The 22745-nt window shown below is 46.7% G+C and overlaps 2 protein-coding genes across 2 annotated transcripts; both read left to right on the forward strand.

Annotated features, from left to right (window-relative positions):
- Positions 1 to 14713: 14713 nt before the first annotated feature.
- Positions 14714 to 15428, forward strand: LAJ45_07075 (uncharacterized protein; the record flags this gene model as incomplete). Its single annotated transcript, XM_046116634.1, has 3 exons — positions 14714 to 14906; positions 14997 to 15055; positions 15327 to 15428. The coding sequence occupies 3 exons, from the start codon at positions 14714 to 14716 to the stop codon at positions 15426 to 15428; spliced, it is 354 nt and encodes a 117-aa protein (XP_045970036.1).
- Positions 15429 to 15516: 88 nt separating this feature from the next.
- LAJ45_07076 (uncharacterized protein) lies at positions 15517 to 17622 on the forward strand (the record flags this gene model as incomplete). The annotated part of the gene is made up of 3 exons (XM_046116635.1): positions 15517 to 16267; positions 16328 to 17484; positions 17599 to 17622. The coding sequence occupies 3 exons, from the start codon at positions 15517 to 15519 to the stop codon at positions 17620 to 17622; spliced, it is 1932 nt and encodes a 643-aa protein (XP_045970037.1).
- Between the last annotated feature and the right edge of the window lie 5123 nt (positions 17623 to 22745).

Genomic DNA, 22745 nt, shown 5'->3' on the forward strand with positions numbered 1-22745 from the left:
CTAGACGTCATGCCCATATTCTTTTTTGCTTAACCCATTAATTACATACGTCATGCTCATATTACCAGGAGATTGATTGATTGATAATTCATTAATTGACATTATCAGTAGAGCAAATGTTGAAAAACTAATACTTACTAACCCAACCTTATTGAGGGTTAGGGTCCAAAAAAGTCGGGCAAATGGTTTATGGATGGGTTGCCTATCGACTGACTTGAAACCCTAGCCCTAGCCCTTGATCAGAGCAAACGGTTTATGGAAGAGGGTTGCGTTATTAACTGACTTAACAACCCTAACCCCCGCTAAGATACCCCTTTAAAAAAAAGTGCCAAGCTAGCGATATTTTAAGTGGGACGGTTTTATTCCAAAAGTGCTACTTGATTGATTTGTGGCGGTATCTTAGTGAGGTGGCTGGAAATTAGCACTTTCTAGCTAAGATCATTACTTCCAGAAGCTTTGAAACTGGGCACCGTATGGGTACCTACCTACAAGGAAAATAATAGGTTTTTCATCTTTAAAACTACGGTCCTCTACATTTTGAAGTTCCATTCCCCCCTGTTTCATAATTTGATATTACGGGCTCGTACCCTGGTTCTGGATACTTGTACAATAATTCTCGGGTCCAGTCAATGGCGAATGGGAGTCTTTGACCAATGATCATAGAGTGGCTTTACAATTTGATTAGCTCATTCGCCAAGACAGGTTTGTCGTTGACTTGGAAATGACTGGAAGTGCGACATTCGGCTAATCGTTAGTTAATGGTCAATCCTCAGCCACACACAACGCATCTTTCTCAACAGCCACTAATTAACGTCTTAACATTCAACTGATACTGTCCGTAATATCAGCATCATAATTTGATAACCAGGTAAAACAAAATCAATCAGCCTCTGCCAAGTTGTAGACAAGCAGAACAGAGATCGAGAGACATGCTCGAGTCCAAGTAATTCTTGGCGTGATGGAACGCGAGTATTCGAAAAATACTCTGGGTATTACAGGTGTTCTAAGACTGTACGGTATCTAGTACACAGGACGTGGCGGTACCCGCGAGCAAGACGGCTTAAGCCACGTTACGTTCTACTGATTCACACCGAATACTGTGCCTTTATATATGACTGGGTAGGAAAAAACCGCTTCTTCATGTCATCTTTAAACCCTCAGTCAGACCTGATTCAAATGACGGTTACTAGCCTTATACAGTAGGCTATGATATCATGAACTCTATGACTGGAGTTTGTTTGGCACAGCCACCGCTCACTATTTCATCATGAGAGTATGAGTCCTTTAGTCAGGTGTACAATACATCGTACCTGCTCTATGCTGTTAGTTGTCATTTGGAACGAGCTGTGTTCAGCTGAACGCGGGTAACATACATCCTATCATTAGGTTCATTACAACGCGCTAGGGGTTTAATGAAAGAATAAGCACTATGGCGTTCAACAGAGTATAGTTGCTAAATACGGTTACATACCTTTCGATTCTCGATTTGAGCTGACAACCGATCAAAGGGATACAATCCTACGAAACCTATCATGATCAGAACATCAACCTTCCCGGGATCAGAGCTCATCAAATGACTACAGCCGGTCGTGAGAGACCTATTAAGTATATGAGAACCAAAACCACTCTTGTGACGTGAAGGCATATCCGTGTTACATAGAATCTTCTCTTCAGCTCCAAGACGCGCTAATGTCGATCCGAGTGATATTACATGATTAAGAATTGTTCGTCATTACGTTACACTCAACTGCGAAAGTCTTGATGACTTTCACGGAGCTATTTTAGCCCCTCCTCATAGAGTCTTTTGAATTCAAGTGTCAAACAGGAAATACTTGTAGTGGGAAAAATATTCTTCGTCTTGGCAGTGCCCAGTTGCAGTTTCCCCATCTTTTTTTAGCAATACCAAGTCCCGTTTTTCCCCAGCCCAACCCCCCACCCGAGATTAGAAGCCGTTTCTCTTAACTAGCAGTTCCCAAACCTCCCCTTTTAGGGGGTGGGGCGGTGGCCGACGAAGCTAGATTGGAGTGATCGGTAGTGGGTTAGGGTTGGTTTGTTGATTGATTGATTAGATGTACTTCATTAGTTGCATAGGGTTGTTTTGTAGATACATGAGTTGGCTTTTCAAACTTGTTGCGTTTAAGATTAGCTATGCAGTTAGTAGTTATGAAGTCGTGGTTGATTAAACCTTGAGGATAAAAACGCTTTATTTTGCAGCTCCGAGATAATTATAAGTGACAAAAAAACATCGAGTCTTTAAGTCGGGGTGAGATTTTTTTCCAACTGGCTAGCTTGTTAGAGATATACAAGACAGCTCCAAACAAAAGAGAGGCATTGCGCGCTGCTCTTTTTGACCCAGTCACACAGTGTTTCCACCAAGCCTGGGAGGTAAGCGATTCGAACCGCCAACCTCGGCCCCTCTGGGCGACACCATAGCAGCTGGGCTACGGCGGTAGATGGTGTGTATTATCCTGGCACAGTTATCAAGCGGCGGTGTACCCATGATATCTATAGATCTAAAGTATGTATTCTATGAAAGTGGATACTACTTCATCATACTATGTCTTTAACCACAACCCTAACCCAGTCTGTCTGGTCATCAAGTCATATATACTCCCGCTCTCTGCGATAGAGCTAGAGTAATTTCCCATCGTTAGGCTACTGATCTTAGCACTTCGTGGGTTCACCCAGTTTAAGATACATGTATTATCTCTATAATCAGGGTCTATGGGATTCAGGCTCACCTTCCTACGCAGAGTTAACCGTACCACGGCGACGTACTTGGAGGCTCGTGGCCTTATATCTCAAAAGAACTAACACATTAAGAGATACGACTAATAAACCTTGGGCTTCGATATTTGGCCTAAGAAGAAACTGCTATAGAGTTTACTTGGCTTTTTTAAAAAGACAGCGAGACCAAATACGTTTAGTTAACTTGATAATTTACGTTGTTCTATTCGCTCTGTTACTATATAAGGATACCGTACCGGACCTTGAAGTCTAGGAAATAATAAACCACGGTTCTGGCGTTGCGCATTCTTATCTCCGGGTTATTTACCGAGTGATATACTATGATCCGAATTCCACGCATAAAAAAAAGAAATCCGGAATTCGGCCTCACACAGAGTCGGGCATCAACTAGCATCTCATACACATCCATAATCAACATTCCGGACGAGTTTTGAGTATTACTCGTACCCCATTAACCCACCGATCGGCACCCCCGAATCACGATTCCGAACACAAGTCGAAACACATCAACACCAAACCGAATCGCTGAGCAATATCAGCCCCCACAAACCTGCTTATGTCTTTGTTTGGTTTTGTTTGGCACCAATGTGTAATATTCACTCAACACGTACCTGAGTGCATATCGAACTCACTTTACCTACACCCACCTCGATTGTCGAATCTGACAACGCAGGAAAAGCGCACATGTATGGATCGGACGGACCAAATCTCCGACTCCGTTTAAATTCGGCTTCGGATCGGGTGCCGGATGTCGACGACGATGACGATGTAGATATGAGTGATGAGTGCGCAGTGGGACTTGGAGTGGGAAGAGTACGTAGTCTACCTGATTGAAAATGGATGTGTAACTGCTTATAATTAGGTAACTTCCAGATGCGAACAGTACACGAAGGACCGTATTACAAGAACATCATTTCCGGGCTGTGCTGACATATGCGCCCGTTCGAGTAGAGTAGGTACATACATTTTGTAGATGAGTAAACGCTCCCTTCCCCCATATCCCCGCTCCTCGCTTTCTTTAAACACTTTCTCTTACTTCCGTCTTGATTCGGAACCGAGGATCCCGGTAGGGATTTATCGGAACAGTGCTTTCCAGCCAAGGAAGTAACCAACCAAGCAACCAAAGGCAACCAATTTGAGGCAAGGCTCCGTCCGCAGTCCGTAGCACCCGATATCCCGAACCGTCATTATCTCCAGATTGCAGACGTCTCGAGAAGCATCTCAGAGAATCTTCCATCAAAGGTCTGTCGCACAGGCAGGAAAACCTTAGTTAAACGCCGACTGCCAGGGATAGGTTGCATCTACATCATCTACATCATACATGTATGTTCGCAAAGAAGAAGTGTTTTTCCCCACTCCCCCTGCGTCGCGCAGTACTTCTTACTAAGATATTTCTTCTTATCTGCGCCTACGGCCGAAAGGGTCAAATAACCCCACCGATGGCCAGATCCCCGATGACTCCGCCGGCGTTGTGTGTGTTGCGGTTGGATCCTAGGTACTTTACTCTACGTACTTGGCGAGTCTCATGGATGGTGGTGTGCCAGATGACTCATCGCAATAAGTAAAGGTCACGTGAAGTGGTGGTACAGTGGTAGTATATATCAAATTAACGATTCATACTTTCCACGATCAAACACGTCGCCAGTACAGAGTGTACTTGTGATCATATCAGCTTTGAAAATAATTTTCTATTGAGGCTATGCTGAGCCGCATACGTATTTCATCTACTGAGTCCCTTGGGGAGTCATAATCATGGATGAGTTGGAGTGGATATTAATGGCCTGCCTTGATTGATATGGACGTTATACGCTGCTGCATGTATTCGTAGTCCACTAAAGTAAATCTCGCAACATAGCTACCAAACTAGCCGTTTGCAAATTCGATAGTTTAGACCTCTAGTATAGTATCTGCATGCACATCTAGGAAGACATTTTCTCGACATGACCGTGATTAAGTGTGACAGTGCAGCGACCTAGGTCTGCATCGCAAACTCTCTATTGGGTTGTGGGGCTTGTGACAGAATGAATTGGAAATATCTATGACTCTTTTTTGCAAATTTAATCTTGGGGAGGGATTGATAATCTGTTGGGACAAGTGGTTCCTGAAAACAGCTGGTGTTCTCTCTTTCCTTTGTCCAGGCCTTCAAGGAGTGGATGGCCGGATGCATCGCGATATGCTATTTGTGGAACACAACTACTCGTAGAGTACAGTTGCAACCAACCAGAGCAGGGACTAAACCAGCTATAGCTATATGTAACTAGTCCCGGCATAAACAATCAAACTAATCCCAAACAAATCCGAGGGTGTGCCTTAAAGAAGGCGATATCAGGCGAACTACTAATTTACGGACAGGGCTGTTTGCCAAGCAACCGGCAGACACGTTAATAGAGGGTCTTGCAGGTTGCCAAGGAAATACAACCTCCGATTACAGCTCCCTGCAGGGACGTGGATCATTACCTCATTCGACACTATCCAGCCCATCAAAAAATCCAAAATCCTGAAACCCAGATGGATGCCCCGTATCGAGTAGGAGAAAAACTTGGTTTTTGCTGCTGCGCCGTTTCATGAGCTGTCTACTAACGTCTACGCAAGCGCTCGGGGATCAGGTATCGATAATAGGTAATGATGGACAGGAACATCACAAGAAAATCACATAACAACATTTGAAAGGTCTATATAGTATTTTAGAAAGCCCTATCTAGCCGGCCGTCGATGCAAGGCAGATTCTGGATGCCATTCTTTCTCCGTTGGCACTTGACTGGTCGGGCGGGAGATCGAGAGAGGGAAACAGGTTGCCCAGAAACTGCTAGTAGCGCCTGGTAATGATTCACAAGCATAAAAAAAAATTTACGCTGGTGCTGTTGCTGATTAATCCTTGTGAGCTAGATCTGGCAGCGGCTAGCTGGTTGTTGACCGAGGTATGTAGTAGCTTATAATTAATTGGAATCAATTGCAATACTCAACTCAATTCGCCGCTACCCGTGCGGAGCTCCTACACGTAGAACACAGCGATCATGGAAGTAGAGTACCTTACCAGACTGCCTGAGCTTGAGCCTGAACTGCCTGAGCTTCAACTACCTGAAGTAGAACGGGAATTGAAATTGAATGGACCGCCTGAAGTGATGTGCTGTGCTTAATTGACGATATCTAAGCTATGCTACCCATCGATGAGCCATACCATCGACCTGCTACTCACTCTCGGATCCTTCCCGCGCTGTGCTGCGCTGCGTGCATTGCAATCTGTCCACTCTCGATAGATTCCTCTTGGGGAAGTTGAACCCCGATCACATATCTCTACGTCTGCTGCAAATCAATTGACCATGAAGAAAACAAATAATAAAACGCGCGTCTTATGTATGTTGTGTAGATGTCGTGGTCGCGTAGGTAGGTAGCTCGCAAAGATTTTTTTTTAATTTTGCATGTGAAAGCGATGCGATGCTCATCGCCATCAAGACAAGCAATCAGGCAAGCAGGTAGCGGGCATGCCACAGCCACAACCTTAACTGTGCAGCCGTTGGAGAGCGGAGGTGCCGGGTGGGGGGGTTAGGTTCGGGGGGGGGGGGATCGTTGGTTGGGGGGTTTCACGTACCTGTGGCGAAGGGAGCAGTGCATTCTCGGGGATACCCTACCGTACTGAGTGCGTGACATATAACACATATAATAACACCACAACATACATGATAGAAGATACCAGCAGCTACGCGTCACCCACCGCCCACATCTGGTAGTCGCAGCCCCCAAGCCCAATCACACCGCACCACAGGGTTCGAGTTCAGCTGGACTAGGGGGACACACCAACACAGAGCCACCTCTCACCTCTCACCTCTCACCTCTCACCTCTCACTTCACATGCCTCACCTGACACTGACATATACGGTACTGTAGCTTACCTCACATACCTACCCCGCTGCCCTACCTGGCCCTAAACTAAAACAACGTGACCCTACCCAGAGCCCTGGATCGAGCACGGAGCGGATCTTGGTAGACTAGCCCTGCTAGCTGCTGCCGTGGCAAGATAGAGTTGGAGTGCAAGTGAAGGAGTGTGGCGGAGCCGGCCATCTGGGTGCCGAGATGTGAGCTGTCGCTTCCTTCTGGGGCTGGTGTGGTACTCCGGTAATGGTTAGGGTACATAGGTTAGCTTAGCTTGTTAATAGGTCAGGGTGCGGTGGTTACTGTTGGGGAGTGCGGTTGTGTTGGGGCGGGCAGGGTCGGGTCCATAGCCGCACACACAACGTAACGTGTGTGTGCTACATGTTAATGAACGCCAGTGGTGAATGTTACAAGAACACAATGAACGACGTCATAGCATAGGTGTAGCAGGAAGAATTTTTTCCCGTCACGCACGTGTGGTGTTGCGGTGTTGTGTTTCGTTGCGTTGCGTTGGGGTGCAGGGAGGTCAGGGTCCGTCACGCGCGGTCAGGGCTGGCTGGGCGCGGTCATGTCAGGGAAGGCCGGTCGTTGGGGCGCGGCGCGGCGGCGCGGCGGTGTCAACGCACTCGATAGATGGGCCCAGGGTATATCTGGCTAAGACGTAGAGTAAAACGGGTTTGCATGAATAGAGCGATCGATTGCGGAGAGTGCATATGTGGGTAGGAGAAGATGTCCGGTAGGAGAGGTGTCTGGTATGTATGTATATGCACTCTTCAGCTGGCCATGGATACAAACAGATCGATGGCCCGAGACAGATAGCGGGGTAGGGATGGAGGCGGTGGGTAGAGCGGTGGGTAGAGAGGTAGGTAGCGGGTAAGGCTTGTATGTACATGTCAAGAATGTGTCTAGTAATGCGTTACAGAGTCGGAGGCCATGGTATGGTATGGTATGGGATGGGGTGAAGTGGATGGGCTTGCTTCATTCGTTCGTGTTCATGTTCGAGTTCTACATGCGGGCCAATTGCAATGATCTCCCCACTCTATGATCTACTCTACTCTAAATAAGCACTGTGTGGCATGTACAATACATGTAACGCTGGGTCCATGGCCAGCTGATGATCTACGGTTCCTACTCGATTAATACATCTCCTACCGTGGTGAGAAGACGGCGAGGAGGAGTGTTGGGTGTTGTTTCAGTCGTCACGATCTATCCACGATTCCTGAGTAGGTATGTACAGTAGCGTATAACACTACATACAGCCAAAGAGGAGTCTGTAAGATTGATAGGAGGGGGCGTTAAGCATTGATTTTACACTTACATTTACAATTTATTACCCTTAACTACACTACTCTAAACAGATATCAGAATGAGTATGTGCTCACGGTTTCGGGAATAGCGATTGGGCACAAATGTTTCAGCCCTCGCTCGTACGATCGTAGGCAGCATAGACATGATAAACGCCCATGGGCTCACTTTTTTTGTTTTTTCGGGATTCACAGTTGATGGCGGGCGGCGGACGGTGGTGGGTTTCGGTTTCAGATAACTCAATCTGTTCTGTTCTGTGGTGGAGCAGTACGGTGGATGATTGCTACCTAGCTACAGCTACATTGTAGAGTAGAGCAGTAGGTGGCCCAAACAAAGACCTTCCTCATGTATGTATGTCTAAACCCTCGATATCGATCGTCAATGCAAAGTCCTCACTTCACTGAGCCAAATAAAACACATGGTCGGTAATAATTGAATCCATTCTCGCCTACCTATCAGAGTGCCCCCAAAACACACACGGTAAATGGTAGCAGTACATGGTGCACTTGTCTAGAGTCTAGACAAAGCACAGATCCCAATACCTTATCGATCAGCCGGTCCGGATAGGCTACTTGCTTTAGCTTTGATCCCGCACGTACCATGTCATTGCCATGCGGCCGTGCATGATATCTCTCCTCGCTCCTCTATCTATCTATATATCTATGGCTCAATTTTCGATAGTGGGTGGGTGTGTAAACTTGAGTGGCAATTGATTTTGGAAGAAGAGCCTCAAGGAAAGACCCTAAACCACGCTTATTTCGAGCTAAAGGTCGATTTCTGCCAATGAAAATCCAAGTTGACACACCTACCCTCTACCATAAATCGCACTATATCTATCCACCACATCTAGTCCACATCGATATCTACATCTCCTGCAGCAAGCATAAGGCCTCGTAATCTTCCCCTCCTCACCGGGCACATCTGCGACTTCCCCCGACCCTACCATCGTGTCTTCCAGCTACCTAGCAAATTAAATCAGTGGTGCCATCATATATCGTGCTGTCGTGTTAGCAGTCGTGGTTTGCGGTCGTGGTTGAAAGTGTACTTCGTTGTGGTAAAAAAAGGGCCCGTGGTGGCGCAGCGCAGACCACGTTTGCATATTGCGGCTGCGGGTGGTAATCTACTTTACATGTAGGGTTGATGTATGCAGGGCATGGGAAGAAGCTTTTGACGGGCTGAAGATTCGCGCGCCCTGCCACGCGTTTGGTGAGATCGATTCCGAATCTCTTTTTTCTTGTGCGGGGGAGGCTTAAGCTTTCACGGGTGGTTGTGGGTTGATATGAATGGGCGCCCTGTAGGAACTATGATGTCGCAACCGTAGCATGGCAACGATAGGAGGTAAGCAAGTAAGAGCAAGTCGCAGAGCAGGGCAAGCGAGAGCTGAAAAGTAGTAGTAAAGTACAGCGGTGGGTAATAAGTGATCAGATAGAACGCCACCAAAATACGCGTTTGCAGGCAAAATTGTGGCTAGGCCGTCCGATGACTTAATACCCACCGCTGTACAACGTGACGAAACCCTACAGACGTAACGTAACACCTAACAACACCACCGCCAACAACAGCAAACGTCTATCGCGTTTAAAACTTTGGGCATTGCTGGCTTACTGGCTGGCTGGTCTGGCTGTCGATGGCATGTATGCGTAAATGTTTCGTCTATCTGACGGAATGAGGGCCTAGCTGGGAGCTGGGTTACGGTAGGCGAAGAGGGAGGAAGGGAGATCCCCACAAAATCCAATCGAGATCAGAGTTAGCGAGGTGACGATGGATGAAAGATGATGAATAGAGATCTTCCCCATCCATCACTCATCTACCACCCTGACGTGGCTGGCTTTTTTGAGTTTTTTTTTTTCACAACCTCGCTAGCCAGGCTACAGAGCCTTTCAGGTTTTTAATTTTGTTTTACTGAGGTTAAAGCTAAAAAAATAACCTAGCGAGATCTGGAGAGAGGGATCTGCCCCATCTCATCCGTTAGAGTAGCGTATGTAATAATAGCTTGGCCTAACTAAGTACTAGAGCACGTAGAGTAGGTCGGCGGGCCGATCCCCCCCTCTAGGCTGATGAACGAATGAGACCGACGGACAAACCGAGCACCGGCTCAGTTATCTACCGGTCGCCCTGTAAATTAACACTGACGCAGGGCATCATCGTTTAACGTGAAGCAGGAAAATCAAAAACCCGCCCACCTGCCCTGTGACGACGTGTGGCTTGTGTGCGTGGGAGTGGTGTGGTGTTGTGTGTCTCAGGGTCACAGCTCTCAGTAACTCAGGGTCCCTAGGCCCTTCATACCCGTGCCCCCTTTATGATGTTGATGGGAAGAATTCACCGCGGAAGTCCTAGCTCTCTAGCCTCTGGAGCTCTCTCGCTGCCGACCGTAATTGGATCGGATAGGGGTCCAGGACATGAGTGAGCACTGAGCACAGATACTTTACTCTACCTTAATCCAGATTCTGCAGCAGAGACAGAAGAGATTGTTTATTTTGGGTACGACTTGCATACGGTTCGCGGAGTGCCGGGGTCGATTCCAGAGATTAAGAACACAGACACTTGCTCGCATGGCAAAGGAAAAAGGAAAGAAAATCTGGATTGGTAGCTACGCATTTCTCCGACCAGACAAAGGGAAAAAAAGGGAAGAAAAAAAAAAGGGTGTGGACACACACAAAAAGGGTTCTGTCTCTCAAAAACTGAGCTAAGTCCAAGGTTGGCATCCGGTCGGTTCCGTTGATCTGGCCCGAGAAACTCGCTCGCTCAAATCTCTTCGCTTGACCTTGCAAGTTACTGCTGTGCTACACAGCCTGGATCCTTGCCAGCAAACACCCCTGTCAATTTGACAGTCCAACAGGCATTTTCTCCCGGATTTCCAGAATGCTTCCTGATTCGGCAGGATCATGGAAGAGAAAAATTCCTTCCATGTGGCATTGGCATCTTGCAGATCATGCAAGGCAAGTGTCTGGGTTCCAAAAAAAGAAAAGAAAATAACGGCAGGAAAAAAATAAAAAAAGAAGAAAATCACATGGCCCACACCACATCATCATCAGTAACAAATTATTCGTTTTAGACGCGTTTCCGCGGAGGCCCCTCACTCAGTGGGCGTTTACTAATTTTTTAGCCGAGGTATTAGAGTCTTTTAGCCAACGACCACAAGAGTCGTTAACACTAAATTGAAATACCCAAGACTTTTGTACATGCAGGATGCGTATCATATATCACTTTTTGAATGCCGTGCTTAAGAATACGCCGTCAAATATTTAGAATACCAATCCCTTTGAGAGTATTCCTCATACCATGGAGGCCAAGGTCCCCTAATGCATGCACCAAAGTCTTGGGTATTTCAATTTAGTGTTAACGACTCTTGTGGTCGTTGGCTAAAAGACTCTATTAAGTACCCTGCTTTACTGAAGGGGGCCGGCGTTCCCAGGGCCATGGTCAATGATCATCAAGTAAGCGCGCACCATCGCTTTCCACGTACTCTAGTGGGGCTGCGACATCTCCGTTAGCCGGCTAACGCACCGCAATGCAATGCTGTTGGTATGATCATTACCCGATCCTCAGTAAGGTAATGATCGGGAATGCAGGTATCTACTCTAATGTCCTCAACACAATCTGCCTGAGGAATATGGATCGCGCGGCCGGAGATATAGGCTTCGGTGTCCGGGGAGTGTCGTCTATGTAGCTGGATTAACAAGCAGAAAGAAGCAAACAATTTTTTTTCGGTGAGCAGTATTCATGCAGCATGCAGAGTCGAGATTTGATAAAAGAAAATATAAGGATATAGAGTTACAAAACGGTTGATTATTGTTGTTTGATAATCATTAGTACTAGAGTAGGTACTGTTTTCCGTGACCCGGCTGTAGCCGGAAAGGTGTGTGTGCAGCGAAATCTCGTTCGTGAGAAAAAAAATACATGTAACAAGGATTAGGTTAATTGAGGCGGATGTGTGTGGGTGAATGATCAACACAAGGAAGAAAAGGCGCGCGTTAGCAAAATTCCCAAAGCCCAATTAGCAGCCCAAGAAGATTCCCGCAGTCAAATCAAAGACACACCTCGGTGCGAGTTTTCCATTTTCTCAGGTGTGTGGCTGCTTGTCTTTGGTGTCATGATCCCTGCAATCGATAGATGCGAGGCAGTGGTGTGCACGGTGCATGCATGCATGAATTACCTTAGTGGACGGTTCGGTCGGGATTGTTGCGCATATCCCCGGCAGTACTGAACTCTAGAAGCATGCATGGAAGGATCTCAGAAGGATTTTTCCCCTTCCCTTTTTTCGTTTCTTTTTTTGACTGGTCCTGCTGCAAGATTAAGGGTGTTCTGGACCGGCCGCTCACGCGAGTGTCTGTAGGTGTGTGGGGCTAGCCTCTCTCTCCCACCCCCGCCCTGTCTCTGACCGAGATCTCACTAGTTAGTGTTCGCTTATCCTAATTCCCACGAGGTTTGGCAGGGGGAAAAAAATAAAAAAATTTCCCGAGTTCCGGGAGATGGGTTGCTGAAACCTTCTTGGTGAGGGCCTGTCAGTTGTCAGTCAGTTCAGATACAGTGCTTACGAGTAGCGTGGTGTTTACTTACCCTGCCCCACTCACGGTTCACTGTTCACGGTGCTCCCTCTGCTCTGTCTGCGATCTCTCTTCCCCTCTTGGCCCTTGGTCATCTCCATCTAGTAAGAATAGGCAGGGGGATCAATAGACTTTTATACATTTTGAGTCTTTGGAGGCGTAAAAAAAATGCACAGAGATGGGAGATGGCTTGCTTGCTGCCCTCGAGCTGCATATATCTAGTCCCAGCAGCCGTGACTCGGGAGGATAGCCGAGTCGATACATGTAGACATCGGTTAATTTAGTATCCGTTCGTTTGCATTGGAGCTTCAGGATGTGAATGTGGATTGTGCAGAGTAGATTATCTTGGAATCTGCGAATACGATAGCAGAGACAAGAATGATTGAGTAATGAGAGTCATGGTTTCTGCAAGGTTTTCGTCGGATCATTTTGGAGAGAGGTGGCCTGTTGCGAGTTTCGTCCACACCTCGTGATGGAGCACACAATAGTTGCAGAACCATCAGGAGATCTAGATCGAGAGCTTTTTGTTTGCTCTCGTTGCCTTGGAATGAGAGTTTCTATAAATTCATACTCCGAATAGATATTATTGGGATCTATACTTTAGGCATCGTGTTGCGTATGTCACACGGAGATACTTGCCTGACAATACATGTAGTTAGTTACTGTATACGCATCGAGCTTCTATTTCTTTCCTACTCATATTGACGGATAGACGGATTAAGGACTCGCGATCGGTCCGACCAGTGAGGGTTGCAATTGAGCCCACGAGCGAGCTTGCATGCGTGAACATGAGATTGAGCTCACGTTTTTTCCATGTTTTATTTTTCCTCGTGTCGGCAATGCCGAAGGAGGGTTTGTTTTTTTCAGAGTGGAGATATGGTTTCTCTAAACGCGCCACTGCAGTAAAGAGAAACAATTTATGTATTACGAGAGAGAGACTGGATAGGCCAGAAGATAAAGGGACCGCATTGACCTGAGCTTCTTGCTCTGCTTTGTGGTGCGTGCATTACGGACAGAGAGAGCTAGATGCCTACGGTCCAAGCCTACCTTCTACTTACTACATCCGGCCTCCTGCGATGAGATGGGGGGTGGAACAAAAATCTGGACCCAAATGGGGGGAGGGGAGGAGCTGCTGTTTCGTGTTGTGTGTTTTGTCTCTGCCCTAGCGACGTTTACTGATCGGGTTTACACCAGCTTGCTGGGGTGGGTGGGAGGGAAGGGAGCTTTTGCGGGGCGATCGATAATCGTCTACAAGGGTCTTTCGGGCGTTGGGAAGTCCGCTGTTTCTCCGCGATGAGCCGCGCACAGCAAAGTGGAATTTTTTTGGTAGGGGTTGTTGGGAAAGGGAAAGGGAGAGACGGTGGACCCTGGGAATGTTGTCTGTCACGTTCAAGCCACAGGGTGTGTGGGCTGGACCTCGGCACAGAAGGGATGGGAATGTTGAGACCTATGTCACTCTGCTTCAGAAAGTGCTTGAAATGTGGCTGTCTCTCACACCGTGGATGGATTAGCATAGCCACAAAAAAATCTAATCTATCGGAAAAGCGTGGGTTTGTGTGGGGGAAAAAGTACCTAAAAATACTGGGTACGACTCGCGTAAACTCCGTGAATCCATAGGTACCGTAATCCGAAAATAAGGGTTGTAACTTGTGGACAGAAGAGGGAATATGTGGAAGGGATGATTGGCCCAACAAGAGCTTTCCCGTCAGCTTTGGAAAAAAATAACCAAAGAGGGAATGACAAGGGTAGAGGAATTTGTAAGAACGGAGTGAATGTGTGAGTGTGTGTGATGGTATGTATGCATTTACCATTTTTCCGGAAAGCCGGGGAATTTTGAATTGGTCGCATCGAGGTTCTGGTTGGGGGGGGGGGAAGGTGAGGGTAAGAGAGAACGTTAGTTACGTTACTCTGCTAGGGTTCTGGAGTGAGTGAGGCCTGTGCACGGAGGCTATGGGACTCAACCAGTGAGCAAGGGGTGGACAGCAGTTGAGGCCGAGTCTAGGATGTGGTACACTGGTACTTTCTGGGAGACTCGATTATTATTATGACGCACCCTGCTTTTTTTTTGTGCTCATGCATTGGCTTGGTTGCTACTTGCTACCGCTGCCTGCCTGCACCACCACCACCTAATCCTGTACTTCTCGCATTTGCTGCTCCTCACCCACACCACCCCACCAGTAGATCGTTCAACCAAGACAAGCAAAAACTACCACGATCCCGCCATATATATCAAAGCCGCCGCGATGGATGTCTTTACTATCAACAGCAGTCTGCTTAAACGGCAACAAGAAGCTTATCACGCTATAATATCTAGAGTCGAGCTCTACTCCCCTCGTTTAACACACCACCTTCATCATCGCTCAAAATCATCACCACCCACAAAACGCCTCTCAGCCCCACGACTACGACGACTATCTGCAAGCTTGAACAAACCCCGTCTATACTGAGAAGATATACAACTACAAGTAGTCAAGTCTAAACGCCGACCAAGCAACTCGCGATTCAGTTGGTTCGGTAATTGATCAGGTGGACCGGTAATTGCCTGTCTCCCACCCCCCAATAGCTTCTCAGCTTTGGTCTTTCTTGTAAGTTATCCTTTGCATTACCCTACCCCCCCCCCCCCCCCCCGCGGCGGAGAACCTTAGCACCGCAGTCCGCAGCCCGCCTACCTAGGTCAAAGGTTCTCCCTTGCCCTGACCCACACCCTCTGGCTATCCTCGGAGCAGAGTTCTAGCCACGCTCTCCCCAGTTAATAAGCATTCCTAGCGTGACACTCATTTCACTCACACTCTTCTCAAACATGCAAGTTATGTTACCCGTTATGAAGTTGTGTTATTAACCCTATGCCTTGAGTAGCTTAGCTTTATCAGCGTCATCGCAACTAGCTTTCTCCCGGGGAACCCCAATCGACCCGCACCTATTCTAGAGTCTTACTTACTCAGGGAGCTTCAAGAATAAAGCCTTCCTCAATCCTCTCACACACAGCATCATCATCCCGTGCTATCTATCCCAAATACTCTTTCACATCCTATTTTAACTCTTCATAATGAGAGCCCCTTCGCCCCAGAACACTACTACTCAATACCACCACAGTAGCTACACCTCACCTTACCAAACCTACGACCTTTCTTTCTACACTGCTCCACCACAAGGCGAGCTCACTCCAGCACAGAAGAGACAGAAGCTTGAACAAGACTTTGCTGCTGGCTTCCCCCCAGACGAAGAAACTTATCCATTCATCTCTCAACTCCACTCTTACCAAACTACCACCATGCCCATCAGGAACATTCCTCTTAACCCCCACATCAACCTTCAGAGGGCCTCAGAGCCAGCTTCCCCAATAACTATTGCTACCTCTCTTTCTACCCACTCTACACCAGCATCTTCACCTTCAAGAGTTACTATCATGTCTGCCCACGGCTCGCCCGCAGATTTCCAGCTATACGACGAGTGCTATGATCGAAAGCGACGGAACGTCCAGAATTTCGAGAATCCTACCACCCAATCACGGTTTGGCAATGGTTTCGACTCATCAATGACACAGCCACTCGAATTCTTCGACCATCAACCTCGCCATTACCTGCAAGCCCCTCCATCGCAGCAGCAATTTGGCACTCAGGGATTGGTGAACAGTCGCGCAGTCATGCACTCTGATGACGAAGAGCTTCCAGCTTTGTCACCCCACCACCAGGGCCAGTTTTCGTCGAGACTTTCCGCTTCGGATGTGGACCTGCACTCACCCACCACTCCCATCGCTTCACCAGAGTCTGTTTGTGGCGATGGAGTACAAGTAGCTCGTGAGGATGCCTGTCAATATATTGAGTCGTGGATTGACCATTACTTACTCTTCGATTCAGAACTGCACCACCCAATCCCAGACCCCCCAAAGCTCGATCGAACTGTCTCCGACGCTATCCAAGACGAGCTATATAACCCTGGTGTCGCCCCTGGCACCGAACACGCTACTCGGCCATCCTCTCCTTGCACCACACCCTCCAAGGTGGCATTCCTCTACCAGCAAGCCCAAAACCAGCACTCCATTACCACGTCGCCAATAGTTCGCGAGCGCTCACCTTTCCGTGCCAATTCGCCTTACGCGCACTTCCCAATTGTGACTCGCTCACCCCAGAGAACCTCGACCTTGATTCCTGCTGGCTTTGCAACTGCTCGTGCTCAGAGAGAGAAGATGATTGCAGTTGAGCGAGAGGTACTGAAGAAGCAAATGGAGGAAGACTACCACAACATCGATCTTGTCGAGCACCCTTGTACTATCTCACCAAAAGATGCCTACCGTGAATACCACGAGTCGTCCCAAGAAGGGGTTAAGGGTTCTCTCTTTGCTTCTCAGGAAGATGTGTACTCTCAGAACGGCAGTGTCCAAAGCGGCAGCTACAAGGGTTCGGTTCAAGGGGACGAGGAAGACGATCAAATTTACAACCTCAAGAGGGAAGAGACTCAAGAGAGCTATGCTAGCATGGCCACCAGCCGCAGGGAGAGTGATGCTAGCACGAACTTCAATGCTACCATGTTCCCAGCCAACCAGCAATTCACCCCCCTCGGATTCCCCTACAGCAATTACGCTGATAGTTCTGATCACAAGCCTCAAATGGCCGAGGATGAGGGCGAATATGGTTACCAGTCTGCCGGCTCACCCCTTACAAAGCCTGCAGAGTCCAAAGCGAATAGGGGAGGATACACCTGTACAGTTCCTGGTTGCAACCAGAGGTTTCCCACCACGAACAAAATGGCAAAGCATAGACGCGAAGCACACAGACAGACGAGTCCCGGTAGCCGCGGTGATGGCATTGCCAGGTCGCATCACCCTGGACCTCACAAGTGCAACCGCCTCAATCCTACTACAAACAAACCCTGCAACACAATCTTCTCTCGGCCTTACGATCTCACTCGTCATGAGGATACCATCCACAACACTCATCGCGAGAAGGTACGCTGCGAAATTTGCAACGACGAGAAGACCTTCTCAAGGCAAGATGCCCTTACACGTCACAAAAAGGTAATTTTCCCCCTTAATTGATAACGAATCAACGCAAAGATCTGCTTTGCAGATGGGGCTTTGTGTTGAATCGTCTTGGTATGATGTGAATTTTTACTAACATCATCATTTTAGGTAAAACATGGTATCGACAAATAGCCGATCTGACACGCCCAAATTGTCTCCTTTTTTCATTTCTTGATGACGCGGGATGATGGTAAACTACACCGATTAACTTCAAAAACAATCCTGTTGCGATCGATAAACTGAGGAGGGATCTACAATCAACACAAGTTAGATCAGCAGTTCACTGCTTTTCTTGCTGGCCCTACACCTAGAGTACAAGGGTGGGAAGATGCATGGAAGAACATGGGTTGTGCAGGCTTGGCGTCTTACCCGCCCCACTAGTCCTCCGTACAACCATGACGTCACAACTCACTTTCTTGCACCACCACATCAAATCGACCTCCGGTTTTTCATTCCTTTCAGGAGGTCTCGTTCCACTTGTCTCGGTTCTCGATTTCGGCCACTTGTTTTCGGGGTTAACCGTTTACCACCATCACTATCGTCATCTACTTTCTTATTTGAGAGATGTTTTTCCTTACACTTCCATTCGATTCTAAAGTTTGTATTATTACTTCAACACTTTACACTCTCTCTCGATTGGGTATTATTTGTATAGGTTTGGTTACTACTTTCCTTTCATCTTTTCATATATTTCGTAAAATATTTTTAAGACGGGTATCTTCGGTTTTTTTGTTTTGCTTTTATGCGCTGGTAGCTTTTCCTTTGTTTCTGAGCGCACTTTGGTAGAACTCTAAAGACGAAAGAAAAAGAAGACATGACTCATTTTTGGGCGTTATTTGTTTTGAGCTTCTTCGAAGCATCATCGCTAGGGGGGTGGGAGGGTTTATTTTTTATTTTTTGGATTATGAAGCTATTACTGTAACATTACGATTATTGTGTGCCTCCTTTGTGCGAGATTCATGATAGGTGTTTATTTGATTTTGGGTGGTTATTTGTTTTATTGCTCAATACTACTGTACTACTATTTGTATCACTAGCTACTTCGACTGCGTGCTGAATAAGTTCAAGCACTTTCCACAAAATTCTTCTCGTGACATCTTAATAGCCTGCTTGTCGTATGATTGAAACCCAGGTTTCCCCAAGATTGCTTTTTCCCCCATGACATGCATCGAAGTGTACCTGTGGAGCCGACATGCAGACCAACCGCGTGCCGTTAACCTAAAATTTGTTGCCCTGCCCTGCCCAGCGCGTTCCTTGAAATCTATCCTGCGGAACCTGCATTTATGATCATTGGCGGCGTTCCTGTCACGGCGCGTCATGGTAGTAGTTTTCATCCTTTTATTCTACCAAATAATGTATTTTTGGACCTGGCGCAGTTCAACGGTTGAGGAATTGAAGGGACTTAAAATCATTGGTTCTGTGTCTCATAGTACTTGATGCAACGCCAGCCATGACGACAAAACAAGGTTAGGCTGGGCTGGTGGAGTCTACGAATGAAGTTTAAGGGCTTCACCCCGTTTGGTTCGTTAACAATTATTGCATGGCTAAGACCTGATTCGGGCTAGATCAGTAGCACGGCGTGGCGCATACATATACATGTGCACTTACACATTCACACAGCCCGAGAAAGCCACGTTTATTTTCGGTTGCATTATAGAGAACTCACTTCAACAACATTCGAGATGGCTCTCCAAATTTCTGTTCATTGATCGATGATGATAATGACCACTGTTTACCCGAAACAAACACATCATCAATTATCTTTGCTTTTTTTGTGTTTTTCAGCCCCTCGCCGGTTTTTTTACTAACTCCACAAATTGAAACGGCACTCTCGGCGGTGCAGGCCGAAGAGATGTATGAAGCATGTATGCATATGCTCTCTTTTTTTCCTCTCTTTTCTTTTTTGCCACCTCTATCTATCTATCAATCTGGTTAATTCTTCCTGGTATCTGATAGCAGTTAGTAATAGATCTGGGCACGTACGTACTCTTGGGAGAGTGGCAAGAGCTGAACCAAATATCAAAGTTACTTGATTGGTTCTTTTCCTTTACTTGCCCTGCGGGTTGTTTCGATATCATGGGAAATCTGTTCTTTTGCATCTTATCCCCGTGGCAACCTCGTGGCAATCTGTAAACAGTTCCAATGCCGACCGAAGCCCGGCAGAGGATCCATCTGTCCGGATCCTCGGGTGTGGTGGTCAATTCGGTAAAACGGATTGCTTCTAGTGGAAACACCTTAGCATTGTGCGGGGGGAACGAGAGAGAGGCACGGGTTCAGTTTCCACATGGGCCACCTTGATGGTGTGATAGTACGCAAGAGTCGTCGTAAGAGAATTCATATCTCGAGAGTCATCTTGAAACGGCCCATCACCGTAAACGGGGTCTTCGTTGCGGTCAGCATGGAGGAGGAGAGGAAAAGAAAGGGAGGAGGAGGAGAATGGGTATGCGCTGCCTTGAATATCATGTTGTGCAATTGATGGCTAACCAGCTAGATGTTTGGGGATTGATCATCCCGATCTCAATAACAGGCCTACAGATAGACAGCTAAGCACTCTGGAAGCGCTTTCTCTGTTAAGATGGTCGGGAGATATCCCCTACACACACCAATCTCTAGAAAAACCTAGTTAATCGATCATTTCCTTTCGAGGTCTATCACCGTGGCTACGTGTAGCCCAATAGACACTTATCTGCCTAGATGACTGACACAAAGAAAAGGGATATTGTTTCAAGTCCCGGATACCGTGGGCACCAGTCAGTTGGTAACTCATCGAGCTTAATGTGACAGCACCTATCAAAGAAAAATTTCAGAAACAAGATGAAACCACTAAACACCCTCAATAAGAGGGCTATCTGATATTCGATCTAGACACTGGAAGCCACCAAGGCAGATTAGGTTCTTGAATCCGAGCCCCATGGTCGTGTTGATCCCAGTAGAGTGGGGAGTGGAATTTCTGCTAGTGGGCCATTAGGCCACATATTACCTCTTGATGGTCGTCGTCCCGACCGCCAATAAACAAATTGCAGGAGATCATATCATGTCACTCGTCCCTTAGTGGCTTGCTTAATAATGCGGTGCGATCGGCATGTTACATCTTAATAGAACTCTAATAGTACTAATGTCCACCAATCAACTAACCACAAGCTCTCCGAGGAAAAAGAAGAAGGGGAAGACTGGGAAATCGATTCACAGCCCACATCTAGAGCACATGTAATTTCATGCAATAACGAATGAGCTGGCGCTTTGCCGGCCAGGATAGAATGTAAATCCTTACCTTTTTCGTTAATGAAATCTGGGGCTATGATGCCTCCCATAATTCTTTCAGATCTATGTAGATGCAACGTGACTTTTGCATCCATATGCCGGGTCGTTATGCCAACCAACGCAGGTAGAAATGGCGGGCTCACTTATTGGATTGGTTCTTCGCACTTGGGGCCGGCGGTGTTTAGTGATATTGGTTGCTAATTTACTATAGCTACGTGTAGTAAATGTAAGACTCTGAGTCTGGAGACCAATATTGTACAGGTACATGCCAGCATGTACTACGCACGAGTCTTTTAGAGTATTTTGCAGTCATCTTAGAACTTTGGAATAAGTATTGAGTCAAAGACAAATTGCTAATGTGATCACTGAATACTAATCGGTTTTAAGTTTAATTTCAATCATTGACTGTTGTCTCAGCGCTACCATCAGAAATCCTTCCTATCCCCTGCCTGTCCACCACTCATGATAGAAATTTTAAGCCTCTCTTCGCTCCTTGTGACAAACTATTTAATTATTTCCTTCTCGTATCCGAAGCTCATGACCAAGAATGTGGAGTGAGTCAACGTCGTTTCACAGGGGAAATTCATGACCCTTGTGCTAGCCTGGACCGAGCTTTTTATTGATTGATTCGTTCATTCCTTAAGTACATGCCTCGGCTGGGTTGGCAAGCACGGTGAAAAAAGGCTCTCTATACTTCTCAACTAGCCGGTAAGGATTAGTAAAGATCAAATATAAAATACATGCTCAAAAGGGAGCAAAATGGAGGCGCGGGGAATCGAACCCCGGACCGCTTCTATGCTAAAGAAGCATTATACCACTAAACCACGCCCCCATTGGTATTAGAGACGCTGTTTAGACATTTGGAAAAATTTTGGTAGCGCGGGTTGATAGTGTGGATCGATACTTGTCACTCTAGCCATTTTGGTACTTAGTCTGAGTCTGGTAAAGATGTCAAAGGCTTTGGCCACTGAAATCCTAGTAGCTATAAGTAAGCGGAAAAAGTTAAGAAGCGTTTACATATAGAAAATACCCCTCCTAAGCTTCAGCAGTCCGGCATGGGGGGTGTTTGCAGCTCACTGTCGCTGGCACTAGCATTTCTAGCCATCCAGAAGTTCTTCCGGCCTCCAAGAACTTGAAGAAAGCCCTTTTAACTCTTTATTCTGTATTTATTCCATGTTCGATTTTGCGCTACAATCAGGTGAATACTTGTGGGATTGTTAAAGGGATTGGTTTGGTTGGTCACCAAATATCACTCGATAGCCAATACATTAAGAATGCTGTATCCCGGATAGCGATCCTTAATGCTCGGCCTTCTTCTTACCATCATCTAGAATACTAGCTCTATAGCTCTCTGTCCTTAGGAGTATACAATTATCTCCCCTATGTCTGTTGTGGTTGTTGATCGTTTGGTGCGCGGTTGTTTTGTAACCCGACAATATACCTTAAAAGTTTTAAATTGTTCATGTTATGGTTGGCTTAGGAGTGCGCTACTGTTGTATCTTTGTTAGGCTGTTATCTCATCAATCAACCCCATCTCTACTTAACTTCTTCGGGTCCTATGATGTAGCCCCGACGAACAACTCGCGGTCGCGATGTTTTTATGAATGACGTCAACAAAAGAATGCCGCTGCAAACGTCGGCAATTGATAGCGATACCTATTGCATGTTTTTTTTTTCTTATAAAAAAAGTTTCATTAAAGGGAAATTCTTCTACCGACTCATTTTTTTTCATCATTATTAACAACTCTGTCTAGAGCTTGTATTTGTAAATGGGCCGCTCTTTACCCTTAGAATTGATAGGAACATGGGATGGAGCTCGGAGCCTTCTTAGAGCTCGGTATAGAAATGCTCATCTGCCCAGGAAAGGTTTTATTTTGGCCGGAGATAATCTACCCCATACCCCATTGTTCCGGCGCGCGCGGGGGTGGATTGGGGCTCGGGGAATTTGGAACCTCACTGCAGCTGATAATATATGATGAAGAGGCCGGGTTTAC

Source organism: Morchella importuna, assembly GCF_003444635.1.
Source record: "Morchella importuna strain M04M26 chromosome Unknown Morimp01GS022, whole genome shotgun sequence".
Lineage (NCBI taxonomy): Eukaryota > Fungi > Ascomycota > Pezizomycetes > Pezizales > Morchellaceae > Morchella > Morchella importuna.